The sequence below is a fragment of the Drosophila innubila genome, assembly GCF_004354385.1.
Source record: "Drosophila innubila isolate TH190305 chromosome 2L unlocalized genomic scaffold, UK_Dinn_1.0 4_B_2L, whole genome shotgun sequence".
Lineage (NCBI taxonomy): Eukaryota > Metazoa > Arthropoda > Insecta > Diptera > Drosophilidae > Drosophila > Drosophila innubila.
The window spans coordinates 3,432,784-3,450,732 of record NW_022995372.1 but is presented as its reverse complement, the minus strand read 5'-3'; the positions used below and the strand labels follow the sequence as shown (position 1 = coordinate 3,450,732).

General features: G+C 34.5%; 2 protein-coding genes across 2 annotated transcripts; both read right to left on the bottom strand.

Annotated features, from left to right (window-relative positions):
• Positions 1-11,266: 11,266 nt before the first annotated feature.
• Positions 11,267-12,616, bottom strand: LOC117781137 (microfibril-associated glycoprotein 4-like). Its single transcript, XM_034617867.1, has 3 exons — positions 12,500-12,616; positions 11,504-12,442; positions 11,267-11,444 (listed from the first exon to the last, which is right to left on the bottom strand). Exons 2-3 carry the CDS (start codon positions 12,391-12,393, stop codon positions 11,318-11,320), a joined length of 1,017 nt encoding a protein of 338 aa, XP_034473758.1. The 5' UTR covers positions 12,394-12,442; positions 12,500-12,616; the 3' UTR covers positions 11,267-11,317.
• A 794-nt stretch (positions 12,617-13,410) lies between these two features.
• LOC117781382 (ficolin-2-like) lies at positions 13,411-14,496 on the bottom strand. Its single transcript, XM_034618134.1, has 3 exons — positions 14,411-14,496; positions 13,779-14,363; positions 13,411-13,720 (listed from the first exon to the last, which is right to left on the bottom strand). Exons 2-3 carry the CDS (start codon positions 14,294-14,296, stop codon positions 13,594-13,596), a joined length of 645 nt encoding a protein of 214 aa, XP_034474025.1. The 5' UTR covers positions 14,297-14,363; positions 14,411-14,496; the 3' UTR covers positions 13,411-13,593.
• Positions 14,497-17,949: the final 3,453 nt, after the last annotated feature.

Here is a 17,949-nt window from a genome sequence, read left to right as displayed (position 1 = left end):
AATCGCTGGCTGTACTTGAGACCAAATGTGCAGGTGAATGAATCAAGCGCTGAATAAACAAATGAGCTGCAACACATACACACACACACACTCACATATGGCGGCAATATGTTTTTGTACCCATTAATCGTGAATAAAAAAGGTATATGGTATTTATAACAAGGGAAAAAATAAACGTTTTCGGCACCAAACAAATTTTCTGAAATTGGGCATTCACTGTCAATGTCTAAGTACTCGTTGAGAAATTCTATAACATTTTTAAAATTATTAAAGCCAATGAAATGTGTTTCAAAATGAATAAATAAAATAATAAAAGTTATAATTTATCATAAAGAAATAAAATAAGTGATAAAACTATTTACTCTTTTTGAGCGTAAAAATTGCTTTTAAACTTTTTTTTTCTTTTTTTTTTTTTAAATCAAATTTATCAACGCACGCGCCCGAATGTATGCAATATTTATTTTACTTTAAAGCTTAACTACATAACCTCAAATATCATGCTAAATTGTCAGATAAGTGCTTGAATAAAATAGAATTACAATATATAACATAAAAAAAAATTGTTAAATCCAACGGATAGCATTATTTGACTTTTTTTGACTTGACATAAGCAACAAAAATTTTATAGGTTCTTGGTTGGTTTCAGTTGACTTGTATGTCTGGAAAGGGGTCTTTCCAAAATTATAAAAAATTTCAAAATAAGGTTCTGTTTTAAAAATATTAAATAACATATGTTTTTTTAGCTGTGCAGATTAATTACTTGACTGTTTATTTAAATTGAGTAATGGGCATCTCATAGTCAGTGAGAGGAATATGGCGTTTCGCACAGAGATGAAAAATAGTGCGGCCTCTGTGTGTGGTGCCATTCGGTGGTGCTCGGTGGTGCTCGGTGGTGTTATATGTTACTCTGTCGGCACAGCCACATATCAAAAATAGTATTCGCATTCAAAAGTGCGCAATTGCAAGCCCAACTGTCGACTTTTTGCCACAGTCGCAACAACAGTCTTTGCTGTCCAATTGTCTGTCTGTCTCAGCTGTCCACCTGTCCACCCGTACCATCCGTCCCACCCGTCTCACCTGTCCCACCGACTCTTTGACTGGCTGACTGCTCTTGTCGCGTTGGTTGAGACTGTTCGTTGTTTCGTTGTTTCGCTGTTGTTCACTGGCGTTGGAGTGTTTGGCGTCTGAAGGTCTACTTGGCAGCGGCTTTGGAGTGTGTTGGCGTTGTCGTCGTCGTTGTTGTTGTCGTTGTTGTAGCTGCTGCTAAAATGAAATACGAGTGCAAACAAACCGCACAATTTCCACAAGAATGCCAAAGAGTCTAGCAATCAAACGAATATAAAATACGCTCACTATTAATTGATTAAAATAAAATATATAAATATAAACTCAAATTTAAACAACAAAAATAAACGTACTTTCATTTTATTGCGATAAAAGTCAAACACTTCACTATCTGTAGTTTCTTTTAATTTTTTAAGATTGCAATTAAAAATATTGATTTGATCTATGATTGAAATCACTGTTTGATTTGATTTCAGTTCGTTTCTGATTGCTATTTTTACAATCATTTTAAAGGCAATTATTTGTAATTGCAATCAGATCAGTCGCACAATCATTGATCATTTGAATCTTTAATATTGATATCTGATTGCTACAGTTGTTTCAATCAGCGAAGAATTTTCGACAGTCAAAAACATCACATTCTTGTATCAATATAGCAAACATTTTTGATGAAATTTTTTCGAAAAATTGTAATCCAAATTAACAAACGAATATGAAAAAAAACAAAATCATGAAGTGAGACAGAATTAGAAATAATTTTATAATTACATTCAAATTAGGTTAAAAAATTGGTCACTCAAAAAATTGGTACTCTTAAGAAGAGGGCAGCCAAAAAATTGTTGTAAGAAAACTTCGGGGGTTAATTTCTACAGATGTTTAAAATGCCAAGAATTAATGAATACGCCCAATGAGTGCCATTTTTTATTCAGCAAATTTCATTAATGTTTAATTAAAACAAAGTGATTTTACTACCCAAGAGAATACAAGTTTTCAAACTTTAGGAAATAAAAAACTAGTTAAATAAAATAATAAATGAATAAAGGGAGATTCCCCAACTTGAACAGTGTATACCCTAAAGAGCTCTAGATCGAGATCAGTCTGATTGCGGCTGCTTGCGGCGCAGTTTAAAGAATAATGGGCCAAATAGCATATGTGAATACTCATGTGAATACTCGCACCCGTACTCGTACTCGTACTCATGTGAATGCGAGTGCGAGTGTGAGTGCACTGCTAGCTCACGATATGTGCATTGACACTTGGCGAATAAGTGCAGCAAGTATCCATCTAAAGAGAATAAAATTGTTTGAATCAATGTAAGCCAGTTTGCATTTTGCATTTGCATAACTTGCAGCTAATTAATTCAATTAGCAGAGCAATCAGATCTGAGTAGAAACCGAGGAGTAGCACATGGATTTGGATTTGGACTTGGATTTGAATTTGTACTCGGATTCACTTTCGATGCCGCATGATTGAGCACTTGCGGAAGTTGTTTACATGTTGACAACGACAGTTTGACGAAGCTTATCTCAATTCAAGCCCCAGTTAAAAATATCGATAGATGGATAGATACAAAGATAGATAGATAGAAAGATAGATGGTTGGATTCTTAGATAGATAGATGGCTGGTTGCATGGTTAGATAATGAAATTAGGCGTTTAAGTTGTTCTGCTTGTGGCTGTTTCCTTAACTGCAACATAATAACAACAGCAACAACAAGCAAGAATGCTACTCGACTGTTAGATGCCCAGTACTTGTACACCCAGAAAACATATTAACTAGAAAGGCAAAAATTTCCTAAAGTTTTAGGACATTTTACCTAAAATTACAGAAGAAAACAACGCATTTTTAAAGTATTAGATACCTGAAAATTTATGACTCAAAACCAGAATTATTAGGTAAAATTACCTTGTTTTTGTGCATTAATTAAGTTAAAATGTATATATTAGGTAATAAATTATACTTTCCTTGAATTTAAGAAATATTATTTTTCAGCGTTCTTTTTTTTTAATCAGCAATATTATATAGAAAACTAACTTAAAAAATAAATAAGAGCTACAAAACAAACATGTAAGTTTAAGCATTACCATTAATTTTGAGTTTGAGTTGAAAAATATGTAGCTTGTTTAAAATTCTTATCTCAATTAATTTTAAGATTTTATACAATTTTTCCATTTTTAAAAAAGTTTCACATTTTTTTAAGTGACAATTTTTTAAATTTTAACTATTTCAAAAGTTTAATTGTAGTGCTAATGAAAGCTATCATTATAATTATTAAATGCACAAGGAAAAATTTTAGTTACTTACAACTTTCAATTATAATTGGCAATACTTTTCTTAATGCTAGTGATAATGCTAGTGGTACAAATAGTATATTCTCGCTAAATTTAAATATATTTAACAATATTTTCAGAAAAACACTTTAAACTCCTGTAGTTTATAATATCTAGATGCTCATACAGTCAGATAGATACTGTCAAATGCCCATAAGCCTGTGTGCTTTTCGATTACTGGGCTAAGCACATCTAGATGGATCTCAAGATGGCAGTTTATGGCCAATCTGTGTGCGCACAGCAAGCTCCTCTATAAATTTGCAATCAACTTTTATCAGGCTGGCCCAGAACGTGCCTGCACTAACGTTTCTATTCACACGCTTGGCAACGCTTCGAAGCGGCCAGCTTGCAACGTGCAACGTGCAACTTGCAGCGTGCAACCTTGCAACGGGAATGGCAACGCGAATGATCCATGGTGTGACTTGAAGTTTGAGCTTGATCTGCTGCTGCTGTTGATGCTGTTGATGCTGCTTCCAGTGCTCCCCCAGTGATAGATTGGCCCACATTCGCTGTGATCTGCGAGTCGCCAATTTGAGGCAACGTCCGTTGCCCCAACTCCAACTCCAACTCCAACTCTAACTCCAACCTCATCCCCTCATTTCCATCCTGAGCGTCATATACATGTACTCGGAGTCACCGAGGTAATCTAACCAAATTACTATGGTGTTCACAAACACGTTCTCTAAACGGTTTCATAATAACAACGCAGCAGCAGCGACAGCGACAGCAGCAGAGGCAGCGACTGCGACGGCGACTGCGACAGAGCTCAAGAATTTGTGCGACCGTCTGCAGCTTCCTTCTCATAATGCGAGTGTTTGGCTCATCTTAGAGTTGCATATGAACAGCACACAAACACACACACTATTTAATGCCCTGTACTCAAATTTATAAATTGGGTATACACTATGTAGTTGGAGCAATTTAAATACCATAATTAAAAATAAATCTGCTAATCATTAACCATTCTTCAGTTTCAAAATTGGATTAAATCATTATCTTAAAGTCAACCAAGTCCAAAAAAAATTTCTAAAATTTCTATTATAATACAAGATTAATAGATAAAATCTAAAATTTTCGACACTTATAGGTTGTATTATTCAAAAATTTTTCTTAGCACGTATTTACACAATTTAACAAAACTAATGCAAAAATTTCAGTCGTCTAGCTCGTGTTATGTTTGCCTGCAGCTCGAACTTCGCAACACCCTTTTAATAGATAAAAAAGTGAATATCTATGTTGTGTAAAAATTACAGCCTTCTAGCTCTTACCGTTTGAACAGTTTATGGATTGCCATTGAGTCATTGTTGTTATTTTTGTCAACTAAAAATAGTTTTGATAAATATATGCAAAACTTACTCTAGGGTCTACCACGTGCAGGGTATTTTATAGTCAAGCATACTCATCTTCAATTTGCTGTTGGTCCAGCGGTTCTGTTCTAATGCAAATTGCAGTAATAATTGGCCTATTATGCCAGAGCCAGGCAGTAGGTCGTACTGTACTATACAACATTGTTGTACACGTAGTTGTAGATGTTGTTGTGGTGGTTGTAATTGTGGACACGCCCACCGCCCATCCCGCTGGCCGCCCCTTTTCACGCGACAGCAGAAGCAACGACAGCAGAAAGCATTTAATATGTGTTTTAGACTAAAAGTTGGCATTAGATGAGGAGCTTTAACCAAATATGGCAGGCGGAATGAGAGAAAAAGAGAGGGAGAGAGAATAGTTGAAATTTAAATATTTATTTTTTATTTACACATTGACTAATTTATTCTCTAATTTATAGATTGTATGAAATTCGTTATATTAAATTTTAAAGCTAACAATTACATTTAATTTGAAATTTTAATAGGAAGCAAAATAGTATACAATTGTAATGATGTCGCATTTATGTTTAAGACGGAAACCGCGATCGATCCTCAGGTTGAACATGAACTGAACATTGTGCGCTCATTAATTAGTTGCGACGTCAAATTAATGCCTAATCAAATTTTATTGAATTATAAACCAGTCGCTTAGTGAAAATGCAGATGCAGATGCAGATGCTGATGGGGATGGGGATGGGGATGTGAATGCAGATACAGATGTGAATGTGGCTGCAACAGCAGGCATCCTAGAGTTGCAACTTGGCGGTAATTAATGTGCGCCAAAGCTGCCGACGGCATTAAAATTAATTTGATTTGGTTAAAAGGCAAAAGGCAAAGGAAAAACTTCAAGCATGGGAAGAGATTCACGAGAGGAATCGGAATCGGAGTCGCAGTTGTTGTTGTTGTTGTTGTTGTTGGTGGCGCTCTCAAAAGGCTGACAAGTGTCGGGCTAGCTTGGAAGCTGCCCAAAAATAGCCAGCGAAGCCACCGGGAAAGCAATAACAAGTCGACAACTCAACAACTACAACAACTACAACAACTACAACAACTACAACAAGTACAACAAATACAACAACAACTACAACAAATGGCCAACAGCTCGTTGCAATTTTAATTAACTACCGCGTCTGCGCATTAAAATTGTTTTGACTTTGTTAAATGCTTGCAAATCAAGAAGAGACATGAAAATATACGTGCAACAGCAGCAGCAGTAACTACACTGTAAAAAAAAAAAGACCACTACTTTGATCTGATTATCTCAAATTTGCATTGTCTTTATTTAATACTATACTTCACATATATTAAATTTCTAAAAAGTATTTTAATTTAAACAAAAACTGCTTTTCGTACCACAAAATAATTTAGTTATTTTTAACCTTAACATTTCATTAAAATTTTTTTTTTATATTTCATCTACTTTTCCTTTTTTTCGTGCATTAATTTTTTCAACGCTCTCACTCTTACTCGAAAATAGATTTCTTATAAATTTGGCTTTTCTTTTTTCTTCTCAAATTTTTTTGAATGAATTTTATTTTTTTATTTCTGAATTTCTGGCGGTAGTAATTTAATATAAAAATTTTTTAAGTTCATAAAACAATGTTATGTAATATATTTACACGTCAAATGAAAAGGAAATAAAAGTAGTTTTAAATACTAGAATATACTTTCTTCTTTTTCAGCATATCTTTAGAGAAACCAAAACATTCTTAAATGTAAAATACGATGTAAATGAAATATACGTTATATTGTTAGATATATACGACTGTCAAGACAATATATTTTATTTTAAATATTTTTTAAAATACATGTCTAAGTTCAAGTTTTAGTGTAATTTATTTGAATAAAACTATTGTAATGCTAACTAGAGATTTTGTAAATTGTTAGGTCGATTTTAAAACAACGACGATTTTCTAAATTAAGTTAGGTTAATATTTTTTGCTGAGTGTAGAAGATGAACTGTTGTTTGAAAGCTCGAGGCTGAAATCGATATGTGGTAACATTCGATGTGGCCAGTGGCTAAGGAATCTGCGTTTAAGCCAAACAACCGGCCATTACACAGTTTGAGCCAAAACACAACAATCAGCCAAATAGCCAACAACGCTTCCGATGCCAACAACAACAGCAACAACAACAACAGCAACAAGTTCAAGCATTGTTACCAACTTCTGTTGCAGTCCAGAGTCAGCTTAAGTCTCATCCAGCTGGCAACGCGCAAATGTTTGCCAATGTAATTAAAAATGCATTTGTGCGCCTAAAGAGGCGCGTATATCAACGCCGCCGCCACCGCCATCGACACCGCAGCAACTGCAACAGCAACAGCAACAGCAGTTGCTACTGCCACATTGAGAGACAGAGACAGAGCCTTTTGGCTAGGAAGTGAGCCGACAACGACAACGATAGCGACAACGGGATCTGCATCGGGAATGCTGAGCTGCAATCAACGATCAGCACAAATTGTCGTGAATTAGACGCTGAATCCAATGTATGGCATTAGAGACAAAGGCAACCACTTGGCCACCACCGCGCCTCCACTTTCAAGTGCCGACAGAGCGACAGAGTTGCCAATGTTGCCGACATTGCCGGGTTCGGGTCACGCCATGACAAAAATTATCACATCACGCATACGACGTGTTGCACGCGTGAAATGTCAAAAGCTAAAAATGCCATTTGCTTTGAGCTCACTAAAACACACACACACACACACACACACACACACACACACACACACACACACTCAAACACTCAGCTCACACACATACCTAACACACACAACGTATAATCTCACAGGCAGATGAACTCGTGCCGTGTCACGAAGCATTAATCGAACTAAGTAATTCAGCGCAAGAAAGGAATAAGATCTATACCGTATAGGCATATATTGTGATTGTGTGGAAATGCTCTCTTATTGTGCAGTATGTTGTGAAAAAAGAAAGCAGCTTCTTTAAAATAATAAAATATTTTTAAATTAATTCTATGATTTGATACATTTTTAATATGACTTTTTCCTTTATTTGTTTTTTAAATTATTGCTATTAGCTATTTAGAAATAAAAAAAATTTGAAAAACAAGGCTCAAGAAAGCACAAAATATTTAAATTAATATTTATATAATATGCTATGTACAATTTTGTATATAACTCCATAGCTTCTATAAAACATTAAAACTATTTTTAGTTTAATTAATATACTTGATTTGATAAATATAAAATATGATTCTTTCCTTTAGTTTTCAACTAATGCAATACGAACAAAATTAATTATTTACAAATCAAAATAAATTTGAAAAAAAGAAAGTTGACAAGAGAACTAAAGCTTGCAATTAGTAATTAAAGAAAAATTCTAAAAAATATTATAAATATGTTTCAGTTAATTATATGATTTGATAAATTTAAAATATGATTTTTTCCTTTTTTATTTTTTAATTACTGCTTTTTAACTTAAACTAAAGCAAAACTACATAAATTAATTATATAAAAATCAAAATAAACTTTAAAAAGAAAGTTTTAGAAAACGCAAAAGATTTGAATTTATAATTAAAATATTTGATGTATTTAATTCTATAGATTCTATAAAATATTTTTAATTTAATTACATGATTTGATTAATTTAAAATATGACTTTGTCCTTTAATATTTTGTAGTTGTTGTTTTAGCCGCAAAGTTTTGAAATAATAATTAAAACAAATTATATAAAATTTTGTAAGTCAGTAAAGATAAAAAGATAATTTTTAAAAGATATTTGCAGCTGAAAATCATATCAGCTTTTACACATATTCGAGAGTTACTAGAGTTTCGTGCCTCTTTCAATATTCGGCACGCGTCCAGCTCTAATCTTCAGTCTTTTGTGTGGCATGTAATGTGTATGGGTGGTGGTCAAAGGGGGAGCTGCAGGGAGAGGGCAGAGGGAGGGATTGTTGGCAAATGCAAAGTGCTCATGATTTGTTCATTGTTGTCATTGTCCGCTATTTTTTTTTATTTATTTATTTTTTTTTTTGTTGCAGCTCCACAGTCAGAGCTCACACACGCAGCGAACATTTTGCCGGCGCACATGGAGATTGGCCAAAAGCGATAGCGATAGCCTTTTTATATTTTATTTGCTTTTCGTCTGTTTTCGACTGGGCCAACAACTCCATTCGGTCCATTTGTTAGCCAGATGAAAAATTTCCTTTTCAACGCGCCACGACAACCGCACCTGCCTTGGCTTGACTCCGATCCAGAGACTGAGACTGAGTCGGATTTGGAGTTGGAGACTCACTCTGACTTGCTGCATTGAGCCGGGCCTACGCCGCATGGCCAGCGCCTCCATTTTGGTTTGCAATGAAAATTTGCAAATTGGAAATACATTTACATAGCTGTATGTGTGCGTATATCTACATACACACATGCCAGGGATGGGTATCAATAAGGTGTTATCTTTCTGAACGTTGAAAACTGTTCACGAGCATTGAAAAAAATATAATTTCTATTTTTTAAATAGTTTTATCTAATTTCTGCAAAAAAAAAAATGTTTTTAAATGTTTATTAAATGATTAATATCCTCAAATAACCCTAATGCGTGTATTTATGTATTTAGAAGAAAGAATTACAAGTTCTTAGTGTTTTTTTTTCAGAATATTAAAATAAAAAATTTGAAGTACAACCAATAATGTTATTATATATTACAAAAATAATGTATTTCCCAAACTATTGAATTCAATTTAAATCAATAAATAAATAATAAATCAATAAATATTACCATTGCTAGTAATTAACGCGTACCCTACACTGATAAAAAAAATGTTCTAAAATCAAGATTTTGGTCTCAGAACTAAGATTTTTGGTCTAAAAAATGAGTCGAGAACATCAAATTCTTGAATTAAGAGAACACATCTTGATTTTAAGAACATTTTAAATAAGACCAAGTTCTTATTTTAAGAATAAATGTTCTTAAAATTAAAATCAAAAAATAAAATAAATGAAAATTATTTATTATATTTATATTTTTTTTATTTTTAAATTTTGATTTATTTATATTTTTTTCTGTTTTAGTAATTTTATAAATGTTATTTTAATTTGTTACGAGGGCGATTCGAACCGCCGCCTTACTGCTTCACACAACTGAAGCGGCCTCTCTAACCAGAGCGCCACGGTGCCATCATTTTTTTGACACGAAATAGTACCTATTTATACTTTCCTAACAATTTAAGATTTTTATTCTTATATTAAGATTATAAGATTTTTTAGATTAATAATCTTAGTTTTAGTAATTTGGTCTTAACATAATCTTATTTTAAGAACAAAATATTTAAGATGAATGTTCTTGATTTTAGAACTTGGTCTTTTTTTCAGTGTAGGATTTTAACCTTAAGATTAGTTTTTTAAATAAATAAATAAATAATAATTATTTTCTAAGCTTTCAGAATATATTATCCTTTTTATAGTGCTTGTGACATTTTCGAGCAACGATAAAAAAGTGCGATTTTATATTAAAATTAAAAATGTACTGAAGAAGCCTTTCTTTCTTAGCAGCATATATTTCAGATAAAATGGTTTTATTTTAAGTCATTACAATATGATATTATAATTACAGTTGTCACTATCAATACTTTTTTCTGTGGCAATACCCATCCTCCAAACAAATGTACATAAATGGATGTATATTGTATCTATTGATGCATGTTTGATGTGACGTTTTTGGCCCTGCCATCTCTGTGGTCAATCCCCCTTCGTTCCCTTCCCTCTGTTCCTCTGCCTTCCCTTTGGGCTATCAGCGTGGGCCGACGGTTGCAGCTCGTGTGTGTCGAATAGTTTTGCATTCGTTGCTGCGGGCCACATTCACAATGCTGTTTAGAGTACTCACACTCGCACTCGTATTCGCAATTCACACACTCACAGCTAGCACGCGAAAAATTGTTGTTTGTTTTATGCAAATGATCGCCACTCTCCGGCAACTCTGGCGCTGCCCAGTGGATGCCCAGGTAAGAGGTAGGAGCTAAGAGGAAAGAGGTAAATGCCATGTCTGTTATGTTACCTTTACCTCTGGCATTTGCTTCCCGTTTTAATTTTGGGATGCAATTAAAAATCGAAAGTGTGAAAGGAGCAGAGAATGAACATTGTTTGTGCTCAGATTAGAGCCGAGACTAGTGAAAGTGTTGCACCCAAAGTCCATAACAAAGTCGACTATGTAAATAGGATTGCGTCACAAGACTGTTCAAAAATTGGAAATCGGAAAACACTACTTAGGTTATAAGTAATTTGGCAAAAAACATTCTAGGAAAAATGGATCTGCTATTGCAAAGTTTTGGAGTTAAAAAATATAACAGATAGAAAGATAGATAGAGAGAAAATATAAAAGAGAAAAAAACGGAAAAAAGAAAGAAAGAAAAAAGTTTAAGGAATAAGAGAATGACAATTGATGTTATTTTATTATTACCATTTAATTTCACTTTTAATTGTAAATTATAGATTTTAATTTTATAAATTTTTCATTAATTTAATATAGTTTAGGTCAACTGTTCTTTGTTAACACTAAATATATAAACGAATAAATTCTGCTGTTACTGCTGTTAAAATTGTTAAGTTTATAGCTTATCCTTTTTTGGCCGTATCATCATGACAACTTTTTTAAGCGAGTAAGATTGACCCCGAAAATGCTCCCAAATAATGCCCATTCCGAAACCGGTGTCATTATAATATCCTGTCAAATTGCTGTAACAAAGCACATTATTAAGCAAAGTATTTAACAATTAATTCGAATATTATCATACCATTTGTGACAAGCTTTGTACCACCAGGCGCCAGTTCGGAATATGGCACAGTTCCGTGTGCTAAGATCGTTATCACGGTCAAATGTTGTAAATTTCATGCCTCGATGATATGAGAGTGAATCACCCGCTGTTCCACTGGCTTTGCCCAAAGTGTGTAGGACATATTGTTGAGTCTCATTACCGATTCCAAATTCCTCATACAACTCATACGTTTCATTTCCTTTGAAATCCTCGAGGACTACAAGTAATTCCTGTGTCCTTTCTGTCGTCAATGTGTGTATTTTATCCAAACCTAAGAAGAACTCGCCATTCAGATCTCCGAATCCGTCTTTGTAAGCAGCCCAGTCCTGATAGAAGTCCACACTTCCATCAATCCGCTTTAGGATAACTGTCCACCTTCCTCCTTGAGTCTCTGCATCGCAGGCAACTTTAAACGGTTGACTACTAAAATTGGGGATGAGTATTTCATTGATTCCATTGAATTTGGCGTCGGTGCAATTCACTGGGTGGGACTTTAAATTGTCGTTATCTGTTCCATGTTCTTTCTGCTCCACTCTAAGAGATTGATTATTAAATTGTTTATTAAGTTCACCTAACATATTTCGCAGACGCTCCAGTTCCGCCTTGAAACCTGCTTCTTTATTCAGTCGATCTTTTTTGTTGTCTCTTAGAATCACTGTAAGAAAGTGAGTGCTTAATTCTTCATCTTTCTTCTGTTGTTCCAGCTCTGCTCTAAGAAGCTCTGCTCTATCGAGTCCGTCTTTCTTCAGTTGTTCCAGTTCCGCTTTCAGACTTTGAATATCAGTTGTCTTCAGTTGTAAGTCCTTAACAAGTCCTTCTATTAATTTCCCCTGTCGTTCCTGTTCAGCTTTAAGTATTTGAACATCCATTGCCTTTAATAGTCCATCAATCAACTTATCGTGATGTTCCTGCTTCGCTCTGAGGAATTATTTATATTAGTTTTCACCTTCTGTGAGCTTTTGATAGGGATTTTACCTCAAATCAGATATTTGGGAATTTATTGTCAGAAATATATTCGTTTCATTTCGTTCAGGAATATTAGTTGCATTTAAAAAGGAAGCTAGTGAATTTACCACACAGATTATAACAATTATTTTTTGCAACATTTCGCAACTGAAGTTCACTGAATGCCTGAACAGACTGACTGAGTCGACACTTGAGTTGGTGCGAAGAAATGATTTTTTAAACGATGATTGAATCCCGTACATTATATAAGATAAGAGACAAAATGATAACAGAGAGAAATGCGAAGAATTGAGAAAGGATTCAGCAGCTTCTGTTAGGTCAAGTCCAAAGTACAGCTAAATGCGGAACTGATAGCTGAGCTGATATTTCAACGTTTTTCCTTGGGTTTTTCTCTGCTGGCATGAGCTGATCAAAGTACACATTTAATGTGTGATGTTTATGTTGCAGCATTTTTGTATCAAATTGTTCAAAGTGTAACCAGACTCTATGAGAACAAAAACCGATGGAAATTTGGTTTGACAAGTATTGAATAATTGAAGTACAGAGCCCGAGATTTATTTTTAGATTGTTCTGAAGAGAAGTTCGGCTGGATTAATGACAACTAAATTATTACCTTTAACTAATCTAATCTATTACAATGACTGCCCTAAACAATCAATACTTACCAGTGCTTATGATTATTTGTTTAGGCTTACATTGTTTATGACCCCGCATATATGTATCTAAGACGTTTTTGATAAAAAATTTTTATTTCCAAAAATTGAATTGAATACAATTTATAATAATATATAATTACAATTGATTTTCTAAGCTTTTAAGATATTGTTAGAGATCGCAATATTTATGCTTGCTGTATTGGTGAATTGATTTTAAAAATCTTACAAAATTCAAAACACATTTTAAAATATTATCTTTACATAGTTATTAAAAACTGCAAAAATTATACGTACATTTTCAAGATATTTTAATATTAAAAAGACGTTCTAGATGCAAATCGGTTGACATGACACTTCAAAAAAAGGTATAAAAAGATAGAGAGTGAGGGAAAACGAAAGAAATAGAGATAAACATATAGAAAGACAAATTGCTAAAGTTTTTAAAGTTTATAGCTTTAACTTTTTTGGCCGTATCATCATGACAACTTTCTTAAGCGAGTAAGATTGACCCCGAAAAAGCTCCCAAATAATGCCCATTTTGTTACTTGTGTCAGTATAATTTCCTGTCAAATTGCTGTAAGAAATCAATTATTAAGCGAAGGTTTCAACAACTAGTTCAAATATTATAATACCTTCCATGACATGTTTTGTACCACCAGGCACCAGTTCTGAGTTTGGCACAGTTTTGCGCGCGTAGATCATTATCTCGATCAAATGTTGTAAATTTCATGCCTCGGTGAAATGAGAGTGAATCACCGGCAGTTCCACTGGCTTTGCCCAATTTGTGTAGGACATATTGTTCATCTTCATCGTCGATAGCAAAATCATCGTATGTCTCAAATCTCTCAACTCCCTCGAAATCCTCTAGGACCACAAGTAATTCCTGTCTCCTGTCTGCGGTCAATGCGTGTATTTTATCCAAGCCCAAAAAAAACTCGCCTCCAAGATCTCGGAATCCCTTTTTGTAGGCTTTCCAACCGCGATAAAAGTTGACACTGCCATCGATCCGCCTCAGGATGATCGTCCATCCTCCTCCTTGAGTATCCGCATCGCAGGCAACTGTAAATGGTTGGTTTCTCAAGTTGGGAAGTAGTATGTCGTAGTTATCACTAGACTTGGCCTCGGCACAGTTGCGTGGATAAGACCCCATGGATTTGCCTTGATTCAATCCAATTATAAGTCCATTTATCAACTTTCGCTGATGTTCCTGCTCCGCTCTAAGAAATTGTTTAGTCTGGGAAATATTCGAAATTTAAGCTCTTACCTCAACTCAGATAATTGGGAATTCGTTTGAAGAACAAAGTTGGTCTGATTATATTCAGAAAGTGGAATTGCATCACTGTACGAAGCGAATGTATTTATGAAATAGATAATCCAGATTATATTGTGCAACATTTTGCGACTGAAGCTCACTGAATGCCTGAGAAGACTGACTGAGTCGAAATCTGACTCGATGCGAAGAAGTGAATTATAAAGTGATAATCGTAATCACATACAATATATATATATATTTAAATGTTCATGTATGTACTTTTTTATAATTATCAGCCACACAGTTACCACAACATCCTCTTTGATAAAAATATAATATATATATAGATATAGTACACATGGCTTATGGTTAATGTTGAACGGACTTCTATAGACATTAAAAAAATAAATATGAATAACTTTATTTTTATAAAAAATGGAAAAAATGGTATAATGTACTTGTTAAATTAATTGACCCCTAATTTAAAATTTTAAAATTTGATTCTTTTCATAACTGTCCATATTTTTCACAAATTTCCCTATTTTATCTGTAATTTAACTCTGCACATTTTTAATAGTTTCTTTTTTCTTTATATTTGTGGCCTTTGGCTTCTTTTTTCACTTGAAATGAATTGATTGTATTGATAGATTGTCTAATGAATGAATATAAATAAATAGAGAAAAAAGTAGGATAGAAACAGATTAATGTTAAGTGTCATTACTCTCGTATTACTATTGTGTAGCATTGCCAAGGTCAAGGCAAGTTGCAAGTTGCAAGTATCACGAAACATCCAGATGCAACTCAAATGCAGAAATTTTCAAACAATTGTGAATTTTCACAAATTACAACGAGTGCCAATTGATGGCGCCGTCTTGTCTCTCAGCCATTCAAAATACGAGTGCGAGTGCGAGTGCGAGTATACCCCATGAGTATATTGCTAGAATAAATTAGCATGCAACTAATAATGCCAACGACTCCCAGTTCTTTCAGTAGAAATCTACCCGCAGAGACTTCTAGGTTAGACTCCCATTTGGTAGGCAGCTGTCAAAAACATTTTGTTTGGTTTCTGCTCAGCATTTCACACATATTGCTGGAAGCCAAATAGTAAACGGATTGGTTAACTGTTTGTGAATTGCATTGGGCTGAGAAAGAAGTGGAGAGGGGTAGGGAATTGGTATCTCCTGGTTGGTAGAGTGAGTTTCCTGTCCGCTTGACGCGTTGATTGCCAGTCTGCGCAGCACAGTAGCCAGTCCAAGTGTCAGATCGGGGATCGGGAGCTGAGGATTGGATGCATCTGCATAAAAGGTCGAATTGCGGCTGATTGATGAGGCATTTGCATGCTGAACATGCTGATGATCGGATCGATCAGAGCAAATCTCTGTCATGTCGAGTTTTCGTTTTGGGTTTGAGTTGCGATGCGTGAAAGTGTCGGACCCACAGGGGGTCAGTCGGTGAGTCGGTGAGTCGGAGTATCGGAGAGAATCCACAGAGAATCAACGATTACTTTCGCTCGTTTCGCCAACTCTTCGTACTGCGGGTCTGAGTCGGAATCGAGGAGAGAAGTGAAGTCAGAGGGCATGATTAATTGGCCGCCCTGCAAATCAACATCTACAATTTGAAATCTTCAATCTAGCATCTGTAGCAAGACATTTTTGAGCACAATTAACCCACTGACCGCTGACTGAGACAGTCTGATGATTTTCAAATTTTTAGACCCTGTACCTAAGAAGAAGAAGGGGTCCATTATGTTTTTTAAAAGCGAAATGAACGCAAATGAGCTCAGGTCTAATTCCAAAATTATATATATTTTTGATTAACTTTTTCTTGAGTAAACAGAAAGCTTAGTTAGCCGAAATTTTTAGTATTAGTATATTTTTTTCTAAATTAAATATATGTATATATATATATATATTTTTTTTTTTTGTAAATGATCAATGATAAGGAATCATACTACATATTTGAACAAACTTAATTTTTGCTTAAAATTTACCAAAACTATTAGAAATAATCATCCACTTGAATTATATTTAATAACTAATTTAAGTTTTATTGAATTTTTACTATGTTCATCAGCAATAATGAATAGAACAGATTTTTATTTAATGGGACTTAGAAATATATTTAAAATGGTATTTCTTATTTTTGTTTTTGTATTTTTTTAGAGTTATTTTTTTTTTTTTATTAAATTAATACAAAATATTTTAATTTGACATTAGGTCAGTTGGACTTATTGGCTAAAAATTACATACATGATTTATGAAATCATTATTATGATATTAATTTCCGATTCAGAACTTTTCGTACTTGCAACTTTTTTTATTACATCTTTAATATTTGTTATGTTATTTGATATATTCTTTAATCATCTTTTAAAATAGTTTTTTTTTTTTAAAGTAATACAGAGTCTTCCATAGTCGAGCTCACTCGAGTGTAGATTCTCTTTCTAGTTCCTATTTGGTTAGATCAACGAAGCTGCCATTAAAATGATGAGGCCGCCGTTGAATGAAGTAGTTTGAGCCACATGATTGCATACTAAAGTTGGTAAGAAGAAAGTTTTAATGAGCGCAGGAGCAGACTGAGGTTCAATTGCCAATTTGCCTAACATTCTAGTGCAGAGCGGACTCCCAGCTGCCAACTGACCCAACTCTGTTGACTGAATTGGGAACTGGGCACTCGGTACTCGGCTTGTCACGTCCTGTGCGGTGTCAAAAGTGCATGAAAATCGCGAGCTGTAATTAACTTATTGACTCGATTTAACGTTGGCCAGAAACAGAAACAGAAAGTAAGCCACCAAATGCTAGGCACGTTTGAGTGGCTCAAAACTATTGGCAAGAGCACAACAACAACAACCTGGTTACCTGGTAACCGGTGGCATTTTCTGCCCCCAAGTCCGATGACCATCGACAGGTGCGCTGGGGCGGATTGAGACTCAGACTGAGACTCAGACTGAGACTGAGACAGAGACTTTAAGTCTCTGAGTTTGAGTCGTATGTGGTAGCTTTGCCTTTGGCTGCGATTTCGATTTCATTGCAATTAAAATTCCAGTGCAGACGGCTGTTTGCCACTTGGCCACTTGTCCACTTGGCCATTTGTCCACTTGGCCATTTATCCACTTGGCCAAGCTAAAGCTGACGGGCCACTTGATTAACCGTGGAATGCGTCGAATTCAATTTGTTTCTCTTTTTGTTTGATCGGCCAGACAAAGCGCCAACTAACAATTAAAATAGCCAGCAGTTTTAGCTGGTTTCTTGTATTCACTTTCAGGCCTAAATTCCCCTCTTCGGCCAACTCTTTTTTACACCATGTGAAGTTGCAAAATTGGCTGTGCAAATAATTTGCATAGATGCAATCACAGATCCCGCATGCGTTATGAAATCAGTTGCAAATGTCAGCAGGGTGCAATATTAAGTATACGCACTGGGCTGACTAATGAATTGAAAACAGTGACCTTAATGATTATGATTTTTAAAATATTAATTTTGAATATAAGTATGTTTTTTAACATTTACATTGAAGTAAAAAAAAAAAACACTTTCTGATTTGAATAAAAA